This window comes from Penicillium oxalicum, chromosome V (assembly GCF_001723175.1).
Source record: "Penicillium oxalicum strain HP7-1 chromosome V, whole genome shotgun sequence".
Classification (NCBI taxonomy): domain Eukaryota; kingdom Fungi; phylum Ascomycota; class Eurotiomycetes; order Eurotiales; family Aspergillaceae; genus Penicillium; species Penicillium oxalicum.
The window spans coordinates 1,836,657-1,850,706 of record NC_064654.1 but is presented as its reverse complement, the minus strand read 5'-3'; the positions used below and the strand labels follow the sequence as shown (position 1 = coordinate 1,850,706).

General features: G+C 51.3%; 7 protein-coding genes across 7 annotated transcripts; 4 read left to right on the top strand and 3 right to left on the bottom strand.

Moving 5' to 3' along the window:
* Positions 1-63: 63 nt before the first annotated feature.
* POX_e06682 (uncharacterized protein) lies at positions 64-984 on the bottom strand (the record flags this gene model as incomplete). Its single annotated transcript, XM_050115498.1, has 2 exons — positions 64-642; positions 790-984. The coding sequence occupies 2 exons, from the start codon at positions 982-984 to the stop codon at positions 64-66; spliced, it is 774 nt and encodes a 257-aa protein (XP_049967958.1).
* A 399-nt stretch (positions 985-1,383) lies between these two features.
* On the bottom strand, positions 1,384-2,808 carry POX_e06681 (uncharacterized protein; the record flags this gene model as incomplete). Its single annotated transcript, XM_050115497.1, has 3 exons — positions 1,384-1,830; positions 1,958-2,199; positions 2,328-2,808. 3 exons carry the CDS (start codon positions 2,806-2,808, stop codon positions 1,384-1,386), a joined length of 1,170 nt encoding a protein of 389 aa, XP_049967957.1.
* Positions 2,809-3,523: 715 nt separating this feature from the next.
* On the top strand, positions 3,524-4,902 carry POX_e06680 (Acyl-CoA desaturase; the record flags this gene model as incomplete). Its single annotated transcript, XM_050115496.1, has 2 exons — positions 3,524-3,812; positions 3,881-4,902. 2 exons carry the CDS (start codon positions 3,524-3,526, stop codon positions 4,900-4,902), a joined length of 1,311 nt encoding a protein of 436 aa, XP_049967956.1.
* Positions 4,903-5,383: 481 nt separating this feature from the next.
* POX_e06679 (uncharacterized protein) lies at positions 5,384-6,203 on the top strand (the record flags this gene model as incomplete). The annotated part of the gene is made up of 2 exons (XM_050115495.1): positions 5,384-5,555; positions 5,644-6,203. 2 exons carry the CDS (start codon positions 5,384-5,386, stop codon positions 6,201-6,203), a joined length of 732 nt encoding a protein of 243 aa, XP_049967955.1.
* A 602-nt stretch (positions 6,204-6,805) lies between these two features.
* POX_e06678 (uncharacterized protein) lies at positions 6,806-7,781 on the top strand (the record flags this gene model as incomplete). Its single annotated transcript, XM_050115494.1, has 3 exons — positions 6,806-6,856; positions 6,918-7,495; positions 7,607-7,781. 3 exons carry the CDS (start codon positions 6,806-6,808, stop codon positions 7,779-7,781), a joined length of 804 nt encoding a protein of 267 aa, XP_049967954.1.
* Positions 7,782-8,871: 1,090 nt separating this feature from the next.
* POX_e06677 (uncharacterized protein) lies at positions 8,872-11,091 on the top strand (the record flags this gene model as incomplete). The annotated part of the gene is made up of 2 exons (XM_050115493.1): positions 8,872-8,931; positions 8,995-11,091. 2 exons carry the CDS (start codon positions 8,872-8,874, stop codon positions 11,089-11,091), a joined length of 2,157 nt encoding a protein of 718 aa, XP_049967953.1.
* Positions 11,092-11,636: 545 nt separating this feature from the next.
* POX_e06676 (uncharacterized protein) lies at positions 11,637-13,943 on the bottom strand (the record flags this gene model as incomplete). Its single annotated transcript, XM_050115492.1, has 1 exon — positions 11,637-13,943. The coding sequence occupies one exon, from the start codon at positions 13,941-13,943 to the stop codon at positions 11,637-11,639; it is 2,307 nt and encodes a 768-aa protein (XP_049967952.1).
* Positions 13,944-14,050: the final 107 nt, after the last annotated feature.

Below are 14,050 nucleotides of genomic sequence, written 5' to 3'. Positions count from 1 at the left end.
CATTACTATCAAAATATCACATCACCACCGGCGCCATTTGGATATCGCCATGTTTCATTACGCTTATTTGGCTTTCCATCTCACTCGACTAACCCATTTGGCCCAGTCCTGTACATCTTCCCGTTCCAAAATCCGATCGACCGTGTAATACTCTCGAGCAAGCTCCTCATTGCTCGTCATCCGATGTACGAAGCTGTGGCACGCACGACACAACCACGCGACACTATTCAGTGTCCACTCATCATGCCATCCTCTCTTCAGCACCTTTGCGTGCACAGACCGTGGAATAAGATGGTGATATGACAGTGGTATCCAGTCACGATCACAGATCTCGCACGCCTCCGTGCGTGTGGTGCTCCAGACCGGAGGCGCACTGGTCACACTGGTCGCGTACTCGCTGAGAATCGGGGAGAAAAACTCGGAAAGATCGTTTGCATTCGGCATCAACCCGTAGGCCGAGAGCGTATCAGGCACTGTCCCGGGAATCGTCGAGCAAAGCGAGTCCAGAACGGCACGATCAAGAGGCGTATCGGCATCGCCAGGGACATACAATGCGGCCAGGTGTGCATCATGTTGAATTGCAGCGTAACTCAACGTCTTGAGTGGTTCCGGGAACGAAGCGAATGTCTCTGCGGCGATGAACTGCGGGGCGCAAAAACGCTCAACTTGTTAGCCCTCCTCATTCCTCTCTGCGACCGCCGCCCGAGATTGAAGCCGATCTCTGCTTCCCAAATCGACCCAAAAGAGACTGAACAGGGCCATAGTCTATAAGATCCGGGAGCTTCATACATCCACAAACTCGACGAGTTCTTCGGGATCGACCCGCTCGGGGAGTGCCGAGTCCAGCTCGTCTGAGGGCGCTTCTTTGCGACCATTGCGCTTGGCTTTGGGCCGTCGTTTGCCGGACTTGGGTTTCTCGGATCGTGCGACGATCGCGCTCGAGAGACATTCTCGGAAGACGTTGTAATTCTCATCAGAGCTCATTGGGATTTCATACCCATTGGGTCAGGTCGGGGGAGCTCTCATGTAGCTTTTTGGCTTGACTTTCTTTTTTTTTCGGGGAGGGGATGGAAAAGGGCACGAATTGCTCCCGACAGGCGAGCGACGGATGCGAATGATGTCAGTCGGGCTTGTGTGGGGGGGTGGAAAAGGGAGAGGAGGCCACATTTATGGTATGCAAACACTCAAACCAGCTGCAAGGAACTTCATGTGTGTTGTTTTTTTTTTTGGGGGAAAGTTGGAATTCGGTAGAATTATGGGAATCTTAGTGTTTGTATAATCTCAACCAAAGGTTCCAGATTATATCAACTACCTCTGTGACAGAGCAGAACAATAGCGTCGAAAAAAACCATGGTATATTAAACGAAATGTCTGGATGAGAAACTAGTAGGTCACCTTCTTTCCTTGGCCAACGCCGGATTTTTGGCCACCGTTTCTGTATGATTGCAGATAAAATTGAATAAAAAGGTAGATCAGTGGAACAATATAGATGCTTGTGACCACGATAGTAAACGCCTCTCCGCTGTCACTCAAGCAGGATACTGCATCGACAGAAGCGTTTACAGCGTCTCGCGCGTGTGACAGATGCGCTTGTTCTTTCCGCTGCAATCGGGTCAAGTTCTCTGACGGTCGGAATCCGTTGCTGTCGACCTCACTAGCATTTGGCCTGGAATTGGGACTGGCACGGGGAGGAATTCGATAGCTCATGAAGAGATATGTATAGCCCCATATCCAACCGATGAAGAATTGCGCAAGCTGAAGCTTGGTCAGGGTTCGTTTGAAGCTCATCGGAACCGAGATACCAAGTGTCTGGAGAGTGAAGTATGTGTACTGGAAATTGGGAGATGCAAGACCATCGTTAGTCACTTTGTTGATGGAGACTCAACTTCGACTCTGGATCCTCGACCGTAAGGTTGTTTTGGGGGAGGGGGAGAGAATAGAAAACGAAGAAGCTCACCATCAGGGTGTGTATGGCGGAATTTAAAAAGACGCCGATCGCGCCCAGAGGCGATTCATAAACGATGGTGGCCCAGCCACAAATAATCACTCCGGCATGATGGTAGGTCTGCAGAGTCGAACTCTTCTTCCCACGAGCGAGGATGATTAATGTGTCGACAATCTCGTAGAATTTGCTAATGTAGAACCACCAGCCCACGTAGCTACCACCTGCCTCCCAGAGGCTGTTTCCCATGGACAGAACTAAGATGCCAGTCAGACAATTGATCGAATGGGATCGATTTTTTCGATCTCTTCTCATATCGCCCCTTTCTCACATCTGAAAAGCTTTCTCTCTCACTTGATACAACACTCTTACAAAATGTGCATACCTTGATAGGCACTAGAGTCCGTCTCGCAAAGTAGCTCCGCCAAGCGCGAGTAATAGTTCGGGCCGGCTTCTGCTCTCGCCAGTCGCAAAAGAGGCATAAAGATGTAAAACAACGACACAAAAGTCCAGCCTGAGAAAAGTGCGAGGGAGGCGTTATGCATTATAACGATAGTCTTGAACCAACGACTGCGGGTGAACTTCCATGGCCTGTACTGTCGATGGACATTGACCCTATTCAAGTAGAGACCGGTGGAAACATAGAGTATTGTAAAGGTGAGGACACATCCCAAGTCTAGTGAAAGTTGGAAAAAGAGGGGATTGATTTCGATCCGCTGGACGACGGACGCTGCTAACACATTTGACGGAGGTGATGGGGGCATTCGTGAGTTGGACTTTGCAGATGACTGGCTTGGAGGAAGCGTAAACAGGCTGGCTGATGGGAATCTGAAGATGATGGAGTGGTCATTTGGACGGTTTGCCATATTGCGACTTGCCAGGGACCTCTCATCGGTGGTCGAGAATTGAAGAAGTGGAGCTGTACCCGCGGGCTCAGTCAGACAATTTTTTTTTATATTTCTGTGACTGATCAATGTTTTTATGGGTCGCAAGGTATCACAGTTCGAAGGCATGAGGAGGTCTCGCTGGCCGGGAGCAAAACTGTTCATGCTGTGAGATGTAAATTGGGGAACAAAAAGTGTTTGCGTCGCGTACGCGCAAACCGGCGTTTTACATCAAATAAGCAGTGGCGCATTCCTGTCTGCACAAGGAGTCAAGTCCTTGAGAGTGAATACACGATGCTGTAGTGGGAGTGCAAAGGGAAAGCTGTGTGACCACTCGACGGAATCTCTGTGACTGGCGCCGTTGAGATCTCGTTGCCACCAATCGTTCAATCTACAGCCTTTTGAAAGGCCATACACTGACCGTGCGCTGGTATGTCTCGTCGACTGTCATACCCTTGCGACACGCCCAGCCATCTGTATGATCTGAGTCGTACTTGTAACAGTCTCTTGAAGTCTTCCGAAATAGCCCAGATTAGGCACCGCTCGCTCCGATTTTCATCTACTCGTCATCTCCTAAGGCTCTTGAACAGGTTGGACCGTCCCAAAGCCGGCATGGGTATCGGAATCATCATGATGGGCTCGCCGGGTGGGGGGTCTCTTCCGCAATGCGACCCACGCTCTGCGATATGTAGCGCGCATGAATCTCGCCGGTGTCTTGGTCGTGGAAATCCGGTTGATTAAGATGGAGAAATATACAGAAGGGCTCGTGTCTCTAGAGCTTCATCATTCTTCCTACACCAGTCTTGGACCACCCGCCAGAAGGATGATAAGGGATACTGCCAAGTCATTGAATTGGCCCAAGACTATTTTTCTCGTTGGTATTCCTCTGGTTGCCCTCTTCAGTCTCCGTTGGGTTCCTCTACGGCGAGAGACTGTTTGGACTGGGGTCATATATGCCTATCTGCGAGCTCTGACTGTCACTGCAGGTAAAAAACACTGTGGCTCCAGATTGAACGTGGTCATTGAAAGCATGCTCTAAGTTCGATGATCTCAGGGTACCATCGCCTCTGGGCACATCGATCCTACTCAGCAAGCACACTCCTCAAATTGATCTTTGCCATCATCGGTGCCGGTGCCGGTCAGGACTTGATCAAAAAATGGTGCCGAGATCATCGGGCTCATCACCGATATGTGGACACCGACAAAGATCCCTACAGCATGTCCAAAGGGTTCTTCCATGCCCATATTGGCTGGATCCTGTTCGAGAAGAGTGATCCCATCCATGGTGTTCTGACCACCGGTCGAGTGGACATTAGCGATCTGAAAGCCGATCCGGTCGTCGTCTGGCAACGAAAACATTACTTGACTCTCTTACTTGTGGCTGGGTATCTCTTCCCAACGATATTGTGCGGGCTCTTCTTCGGAGACTACCTCGGCGGCTTTGTCTTTGCGGGCTGCATTGCCACGGCGATCGAGCAGCAGGGCACTTTCTGTGTCAACTCGGTGGCTCACTGGTATGGTTCTCAACCTTATGCCGCTGACAAGACGCCCCGAGACCATCCGCTCACCGGTCTGTTGACTCTGGGGGAGGGCTACCACAACTTTCACCATGAGTTCCCCATCGACTATCGAAATGGAGTGCGCTGGTTTGACTTCGATCCCACCAAGTGGGTGATTTGGGTATGTGCGCAGTTGGGTCTGGCCAGCAATCTCCGACGCTTCCCTGAAAACGAGATCCAAAAGGGGAGAATCCAGCGCAAGCGACAATGTCTAGATCAGGAGAGCGAGCGGTTGAATTGGGGGGTACCCCTCGAAGACCTTCCGGCCATGGAATGGGGTGAGTACCAGCAGCAGACTAGGACAGGGTGCAATTTAGTGGTGATTAGAGGTGTTGTACATGATGTCTCGGCGTTTGTGACCGAGCATCCGGGGGGCGCAGCAATGATCACGGGCGCCATTGGCAAGGATGCAACGAGGTTGTTCGAAGGGCAGGTCTATCGTCACTCAAAGGCCGCTTCTAACTTTTTGGATACGATGAGAATTGCCGTGATTAAGCCACGTATCGAGGGAAAGTGATGATGGCATATGCATTTATACTCATAACCGCTTTCCACTGTGTGTGTGTGTGTGTGTAGAGGATAAACCCTTCCAAATCAAGGTCCTTATGTTTACCTTCCATTGCCGGCCCACCTTCATGAATGCAAGACTCAGTTTAGACCGTGAGAAGCCGAGGAGACTTTCACCCACCCCCAGAGATGTAAAAAACCTCCATGTGATGCCGTGAGACGGCTTTCAATCTCATCGAATAGTCCCTAGTCAACGTCTGTGAACCATCTACCAACGAATCGGACACTGGAATGACATCATCCCATGCCCGCGATCAGGTCACATTAGCGTCCATTTGCACTCCGAGGTCTCCTCGGTTAAGCTTTCTACAAGAAAACCAAACATCAAGGTACTCAGCTCCCGAGATTCTCGCATCGTGTCAAACTAGTGTTGTGATATATATGGATTTGACCTTCCAGACCTTCTCCCACAGACGATCCATCGCTTGAGAATGACCGCGGCCAAGGAAATCGTTATTGCGTTTGACGTGTATGGCACTCTGTTGTCTACAGAGTCCATCGCCGAGAAGCTAGAGACCCATTTTGGGCGAGACAAAGCTCAAACTATCTCGACTTCGTGGCGCAGATACCAATTGGAATATACATGGAGGCTGAACAGCATGGGTATGCAATGATGCATTATGCAGACTCCACTCACAGGCTTTCCAAAGCGCGAAATGGATGCGACAGACACTGACACTTGCCTGATCAGAATATTATCAAGACTTCTCGTGCCTCACTCGACAATCATTACTCCATGCACTGGCAGAGGCGCAGGAGCAGCTTAGCGAAAGCGAACTCTCCGACTTGATGAAGGCCTACGACAGTCTGTCGGCGTTTCCCGATGTCAAACCCGCGCTGAAGCGGATTGCTACCGATTCGTCTATCGTCCCGGTGCTCTTCTCCAATGGGTCCAAGAAAATGATCTCGAACTCGGTGTCAAGGTCTGAAGACTTGTCTCCACACGCGGATATTTTCCAGCATCTGGTTACTGTAGACGATGTACGCTGCTACAAGCCCGCGCAAGCAACCTACCGACATCTTGCCCACACAGTCGGAAAGAAGCCGTACGAAATGGACCAGATTTGGCTAATAAGCGGCAACCCGTTCGATGTCGTGGGTGCGCGACACGCGGGAATGAACGCGATTTGGGTCGACCGTGCAGGACACGGTTGGCAGGATGCTGCTATACCCGAATTACAGCCCTCGGCCATTGTTAAGAGCCTGGAGCAGGTCCACGACCATCTTAAGGACGCAACAGCACTGCACTAAATTGAGAGAATGCCAATGACTGACAAAAGGGCGAGAAAGATGCCTCTTAAGGAAACCCACGTCGCACGGAGTGCAGGGTGGAAATGGGATGTACAGCTGAAGAATTATTTCCAAACGCTCCACGTATCAAGAAGAATTTGGGGTAAGCCAGCAATCAATTTGTCTATCCTTCCATTTCCCCTCGAAGAACCCATTGCAAGGTGGATTCCAGAGTGAATAGGAAGGAATTCAGTTTATGTATGGAAGAAAGGAAAGAGAAAACGCGAGAGAAAGAAAATCTGGTAGAAAAGCAACTCGCGCGGCTAGGAACTGACTAAGCACACGTGACTCTCAGACTACTCTCCGGGTCGCGAGGTACCGACCGAGTACCCAGTTTCGGCAGGCAAACCTCGAACCCTTCCGAGGCGTTGCTGGTATCACAAGACTTCCGCATGATCTTCTCTTATCGATAAGCACGGTGTCCTTCTGCACGTGGGCATATTCGCCAGCATCATCCTCTTGTTCAACTGACGCGCCTGTGGTTGCTCGTCACTGTGTCCCTCAAACGTGAGCGTCACGGTGTTTTGTCATTACCACTGACGTACAGCTGCGCGTTGGAAACCATGGCGCAGGCGTGGAATCTAGATCGAGCGGCCTGGCTTTATCCACTCCGAGTATGTGCTTTTCCTATTCATATTGGCCAGGTGCAGGGTTGCTGACTATCATTCTCATCAGGGGATTCACTACTTTGCAACGCATCGATTCCTCTGGCCTCTTTTCAAAGCTCGCCTCGTGCCGATAGTGCTCTTGTCAACGTTCGTCTACTTCCTTCTCTTCTTTTTTACCTACCTCCCGCAAGTGGCATTCCTCGCCCTCTTTCAGGGCTGGGGCGCATGGATCAACGGTGCCTTTTTGGTTCTTGGGGAAGGGGCGGCCATTGTGGCCACTTTATTCGAAGCATTCTTCGTGGATGAGACACTCGTCGATATCTTTGACTCCGTGCTCGTGAATGAGGGTCAAGAGCAGCTGGTGCTGGTGTCCCGTGTGATCTATCCCGAACCTGGCGACCCGGCCAGTCGCCTCGGCACTCCGACAACCAGCGCGGTGTATTCGCCGTTCTCATTCCGACAGATCATCGAGTTCATCGTCTTGCTTCCGCTGAATTTCATTCCCGTGGCGGGAACCCCCATGTTCCTAGTTCTGACTGGATATCGAGCGGGTCCTTTTCATCACTGGCGATATTTTCAGCTTCTGGAGTTCACCAAGCAAGAGCGGAAAGCGAGTGTGCGCCGCCGGCAGTTGCAGTATACCACGTAAGTGTCAATCCTGCTTTTTTTTTTGTCTTTTGTTTCTGTTTTCTTTTGGGTGGATTGTCTCCGACTGGTGCTTTACCTGTGTTGCGATTTTCGCTGACTTTTCTATAGCTTTGGTACGGTTGCACTTCTTTTGCAGTTAGTTCCTCCATTTTCCATGCTCTTTTTGATGACAACCGCCACGGGCGCTGCACTCTGGGCCTCTGATCTTGAGTGCAAGCGACAAGAGGCTCGCCAACAGCCCGCTCGACTAGGTGGTAGATATCGCGACAGCCCAGCCGTATAAAACACTTAGTCTTGCGCCTCATCTCAGTCGCCTTGTCAAGAATGGATAGCACCCTCGTCTGATTAGCACATAGTACGACCCTATGAAACATGTAGAAAGGAATAGTCAACCATTGAAAAAAAAAAATAAGAAATAAAACAAAAACAAAAAGACACAGAACAGGAAAAGATCAGGCCTAAACTAGAATGACAAGCGAAGCGACCACGGGACTTTTTCCCAAGACCGACGAGAATCCTCCTCGGATGCCGCAAATTCTCCACACGATCGTGAAACGTGCGGGCTGTGTGTGGGTACGTGGGCCCCCAAGAGTTCCAGCAAAGCCGGGCTCAGCTTTCCCCGGGCGGGAGAAATCCACTTGCGAGTTCTGGCACAACTGGTTCCGAATATTCTACTTCAGTAATGCTGAGGAATGGGTCATAAACGCATAATCCTGTCACCTCGAATTCGCCTAGACCTAATCAGGCTATTGCACACTCAATTTCCGCTGGGACGTTTCTTTGGATTCAGACACGTGACAGGGCGCAGCCATCCGCGGCGTCTCAACTTGAAGGTGACTCCTGGTTCCGAGCATCGTTTTGGGCGCTGCAATACCCTCCAGGCTCGCGGAGAATCATTCACCGTCGACGTATTCCGGATGCGATCACCAAGCATTTGCTATCAAACTGTATAGCCGCGGATGGAAACCACCCTTTAAGGTCTTATACCAATTGCCAGTTTGGGTGCTGAACTAAGCTACGACGGCGTCTCGCCCACTTTCCACAAACCGTCGTCTGCTTAGAGCGGCGCGCTAGTTTTAGCGGGGCAGCATCACCGACAGTGGCGATTTGCCGACGGCGCCAAGGTGAAAGACTCACACCTGCGATTTTGATCCTCGTTGTCAGTCTCATTGCATGAGAAGCACAGAGAACTCTCTGCGGGCTCAATTCACTGCACCAATTACGCGAGATCGTGGGGGTGCATCAATCTCCAAGCCGGAGAGAGAAGAATAAATAAGCAGCAAAGAATCTCGATTGGCCGAGAATGGCTGCAACTTGACGTGATTTTGGAGCTTAGATCATGTCTGCAAGTCTGCAGCGCTCCACTCTAACATATGGACCCAAAAACGAGACTGCGCAAGGCCTGTGATGCCTGCAGTATTCGTAAAGTCAAGGTTGGTTATTGAGCCTCCATCGAGTGGGATCGTTCGGCCACTGATAACTCTCGCGATCTCAAGTGTGATAACAGTGGGCCACCATGTCGCTCCTGCGCTAGCCTGGATATACCATGCACTTATGAGAGACCAAGTAGACGCCGCGGACCACCCAATCGCCATGCAGAGGCCCTGAAGAAGCAAAAGCTGGAGACGCCCTCGGCAGGAGCATCGCCAGGAAGCGTACCAGATGGTCCCCAAGACAATGCACCCAAGACTTCCCCATTTCTTCCAACCGCGCATCCTGCCCATCTTCCCATGTCAGCGGAAGCCATCTGCTCTCTCCACACAGTTCAGTTGCTCCTCGATGATTTTTTCACATACATCCATCCGTTGGTGCCTGTTCCTCATGAGCCTTCATTCAGGGCAGCCTTCGATCGCCGTGAGGATGCCACCAACACCACCTTTCTGGCCTTGTTGGCCTCGATGATTGGGTTTCTTGTGGCATCGTTCCCCAGGAGACCGAGGCTTCGTCTCAATACAGAGGCTGAACGCGCAGCATTTCCCAATTCAATTGCGCTCGTTCGGAGGTGTCATGAGGTAGCCATCCAGGCACGAGGCATAGGATATCTCGATCGCAATGCAACCGTCTATGATGCTGCCATCAGCTACTTCCTCGGTGTTTGCTCGGGTTACATCTACAGCTTTCGCCGCTGTCGTACTTATCTCGCCGAATGCCAGACCATGTTACAAGTCTACGACCTGTGTCGCTCGCCCACAGACGTGCCCGCCGCCGACACGCTCCGTGCAGGCAACCCGACACCAGCCGATCTGTCCGGCACAGGTTCCGGCCTGATGAAAGGCAGTCAAGTGGACCTCATCACGCAAGAATTGGGCAGACGTCTCTTTTATGTCTCGCTCGTGGGTTATCAGACTCTGCATCAACTTGGAAATTCCGACTTCAGATTTCAAGTTGCGCCCGAAACCCCCACGGATCGCTATCCGCCACTCCCTCTCGAGATAGATGACGAGTTTATTTTTCCCACGCACATCAACCCCCAGCCGACCGGCCGGGTCTCTCAGCTGGCTGGCTTCATCGCAAACGTCCGAATCTACTGTTCCTACAACTCCATCCTTGCGTGGGAGACCGCATTCGGCACTTCACGAGTGATAGACTGGGAGCAGCAGCGGTCGACACTCTGGGAATGCTTACAGAAGACCAAGTCTGCCCTTCTCGAGACCCCCATCGAGTTATCTCTGCTTCATCCCAAAAAAGACGTGCCAGCACTCATGTCCGAGGATGGATCAGTATTTAGCTACCCGGATGATCATATTCACCAGGAGCGACGCGCAATCCAATATGAGATTCAAAAGGCCAACATCTATGCAAGTCAATTATGTACAAGGTCCTATCTGGTGGACAAATATTGGAACTTGTTCGATATTTTCAAAAACTACGGCAATTCGGACCATCGGACGGGCGCAACAGTGACGGGGTCACACATCAAGGTAGAAACCCCGCAAGAAACGCCCGTAGCTCCTTCGTCTCAAAACACGTCAGCCGTCTATCATGCGCAGACGGATTATATAGGCCGTATGATGGCCGAAGAGCGGAAGTTGGTCATCAAGGACTTGTTTGTTCTTCTTCGCACAGTCAACGAGGTCAACATGGAACCGAATGGCGCCAGTCTTGTAAGTGATGATCAATGTTTTCCGCTGCGCATCTCATGGCTTCACGCTCAACCTAGCTTGCTCAAACTGACTCACTTGCCTCACCCTCCCCCACAGACGTCCAAAATTCGCCAAGTGGCATCTACCCTCCTCAATATGCCGAGTCATCACCCATCACCGCTCGACACCCCCAAAGGCGATTCTCACCCACCAGCAAATGCGACCGAGACGCCCTCTACTTCCTTGTCTGGATTACACGTCCTCACCGCATCCGAAGCGGAATCCTATCTGCATGCGTTCATCGACACCCTGGTTCGACTGGAGGGTCACTCCACCGCTGCTACGGATTCCGGAAGCACCTGTGAAGCTGTGAGTCCTCGCACCAACGGACGGGCCATGAGCTACCAGAGTGACTACGAGCGTGATCAGGAAGAGCTCAGTCAGTGGGCAAATCTGAGGGAATATCAACAGAAATTTGCAGAGGCGGGAGGTGTACTGTCGCAACTTTAGAATAGACTTTGGAATGAGTTTAAACATCTCGCTCGATTATGGGAAATCGATTGGAATCCTTGGATGACTCTTTTTTGGCCTTCTTCTGGTCTTGGTTGGTAGGCTTGGTGACCTTATGAGCAAAGTTGATTGACTTCCATATTCAAGTGCACTTGCATATAGCTACTGAACCTAAGCCGAGCTGTACTTGGTGGAGATGTCGATTTTGGGGTAGGTGTGGGTTAGGTCTCTGGCGTAGTGCAATGCTGCCTCCTGGTCAGAATTGATATTCTCTGCTTGCCCAGATGGGCTCAGTTCCACGGAGTTTGAAATCATCCATTCTTGATGGACCACTCATACTATCGGGGTGAAATGACTCAACGCTATAAAGTTCATTGACTGGGTATAGTTCGGAGCAAAAAACAAAGATAAAAAAAGATAAAAGGCAGAAAAGCAATCAAATTACAACAAAGGGGGATCTCCGCCTAGGAAGAGAAACTCGGGCTTTCACCCAAAATTATGTCAGGTCAACTACCATCCGATTTGCAGTTCTTTCAAGAAATTATTTAAGAGATGACCTGAACGCGAATAGCCGTTGTAGTCACCGTGACAGTCTCGGTGCTTGTCGCTTTCCACGAGGTCACAGTCTCGGTTTTCGTTTCCTTCCATGATGTCACGGTCTCGTGTCTGGTGACAAACAAGATACCGGAAGATGGTGTTAGCGGAATAACAGTCAATACGTCCGGGGCCTCGGCGGCATTAGCAGGAGCACTTGTGGTCACCACTGGGTTTGTCGGTTGAGAATCAGGAGCATTTGTAGTCACCACTGGGTTTGTCGGTTGAGGATCAGGAGCATTTGTGGTCACCACCGGGTTTGACGGTTGGGAATCAGGAGCATTTGTGGTCACCACTGAGGTTGTCGGTTGGGAATCAGGAGCGGCGTGAGCGGCGTTAGCTTCGGCGGTCGTGGTGAGCGGCTGGATGACTGGACCAGACGTAGGTTTGGCGGGTGTGTCGATCGTAGTGCTTGCCGCGGTTACGGTCACGGTTTGACCTGGCTGAGTTACCGTCACACTTTGCGTATCGGTTGCATGGATGGTATGTGTTTGGATAACTTGGGGCTCAGTTGGGCTGGGCACCTCAACGGTGGGCTGTGTGAGCGGATGTAGTGAGGATGTCGTCTCAATGGCTGATTCAGCTGAGCTGATAGGTTCAAGCGTAGACGTGGAGAAAGCGGCTGTTGCACTTTCCGAGACGTAAACGATGACTGGTCTTGTGACTACAGGTCCCGAGAAGGGGATTGTGGTAGCCGGCTCGGTGGGCAATCTCGATGGCTCTGTTTCAACCGTAGAAGCCGTTGAGGTGGCGAGACGACTTGACTGCACAGTGGTGGGGGAAGAGGTTTGAGTTTGACTTTCGCTGGGCATGAAACTGGTGGTATCTGGCAATGACAATGACACAGGCGCCGGAGCTGTACTTTCACTTGAGCCAGATGTTTCTATGGCTGTGACACTACTATATGCTGAGGGCGTTGGCGTCGTCTCAATGGCCGAGGCTGAGATTGAGCTGGCAGAAGGGACTGATTTCAATGTCGTTTCAGCGACAAAAGACGACTGGCTCGTGACTGATGGATTGACCACATCCGCTATGCTTGAGCCCATCACTCCTGATCCAAGAGTAGCCACAGAGCCACCAAGAGTGGAGCGGGGAGCTCCAGTGTTCGCGTACATGGGAATATGTTGACGTGAGTCACTGACAATGGGGACGGACGAAGCCGTTGAAAGACTAGAACGAGCACTGGTAGTCTGTAAAGAAGCAAAGGTTGAAATGATTGAGGCAGATCTCGTCGGAGTGGATGCGAAAGCCGGGGTTTCTGGTACAGTGTGGGTTGGGCGGCTTGTAGCTGCAGGTACGGGCGAAGAACTCACACGTGTCGAAGCCGTGAAGAAAATTGATAGAGTGCTTGATGGATTAGTCTCCTTCGAGATCGAAACGGTGATGCCAGCGTAAAACGAGTTGGATGATCCCGCAGCTAGGGTTGTCGAAGGTAAAATTGAACTTGAAGGGAAAGCAGCAGTTCGCATGCCAATCGAAGAAGATAGGATCACATTTGACACGGGAATATTTGAAGAGGTCACCAAAGGGGTTGATGCTGACATCCTTGGTGCGTCTGATGTTGAAGGAAGGGCTAGATTGATGCTTGAAAAAGCGGTCGAGAGCAAGAACTGCAGGCCGGTCGTTGAAGCAGCAATGGAGCTTGGTTCACCACTGCCCGACGACAGCACAGGACTAGCCTGTGGTGGCTGGGAGAACAACGAGAGAGTGCCAGTGGGGGAGCTAGCTGAAGGCGACGACAGAGTAACTGCCAGGGAAGAAGCTGAGGAAGTCACCGCGAGTGTTGAGGGTGAAAAAGCCTCAGTTGCCAGTGAATCAAGCGAGGAAGAGGGCAACAACGGAGCGCTGGGAGTTGAGGTCGCGGAAAGTGGTTGCGAGTCAGATGTGAACGCAGCAGTAGAGCTTGGCTGCCCATCGCTGGCCGGAACAATAGAACTGGTCTGCAATGGCTGCTGGAGCGACGACGTAGATAACAAGGAGCTTGACACAGTTGACGCCATGGCAGACGATGTCAATAACCATGATGGCGTTACCGGAATGACGGTCAAGCCGCCGAAATCGTCTTCGTCATCGATGCCATCCTTTCGTAAAGCCGTTGGCGCACTGAGAGCTGGAGAGGTTGCTGACACCATTTGCTCAACCGTCAACCCCAGGTTCGTAGATGCTGCTTGTAGAGTAAGTGCGAGGGAACGTGCAATCGGGCCCGCCGAGCACGACCAGACAAAGATCACGAACACGGCGAAGTGAGATCGCAGCATCTTGATCGACTATTTCGCAGACGAATTTCTCGCTTGAGATGAGGATGACTTTCAGGGTGAGGAGGAAAGCGAGATACGCGGACTTAGGAAACGCTTGAAATCGCCAA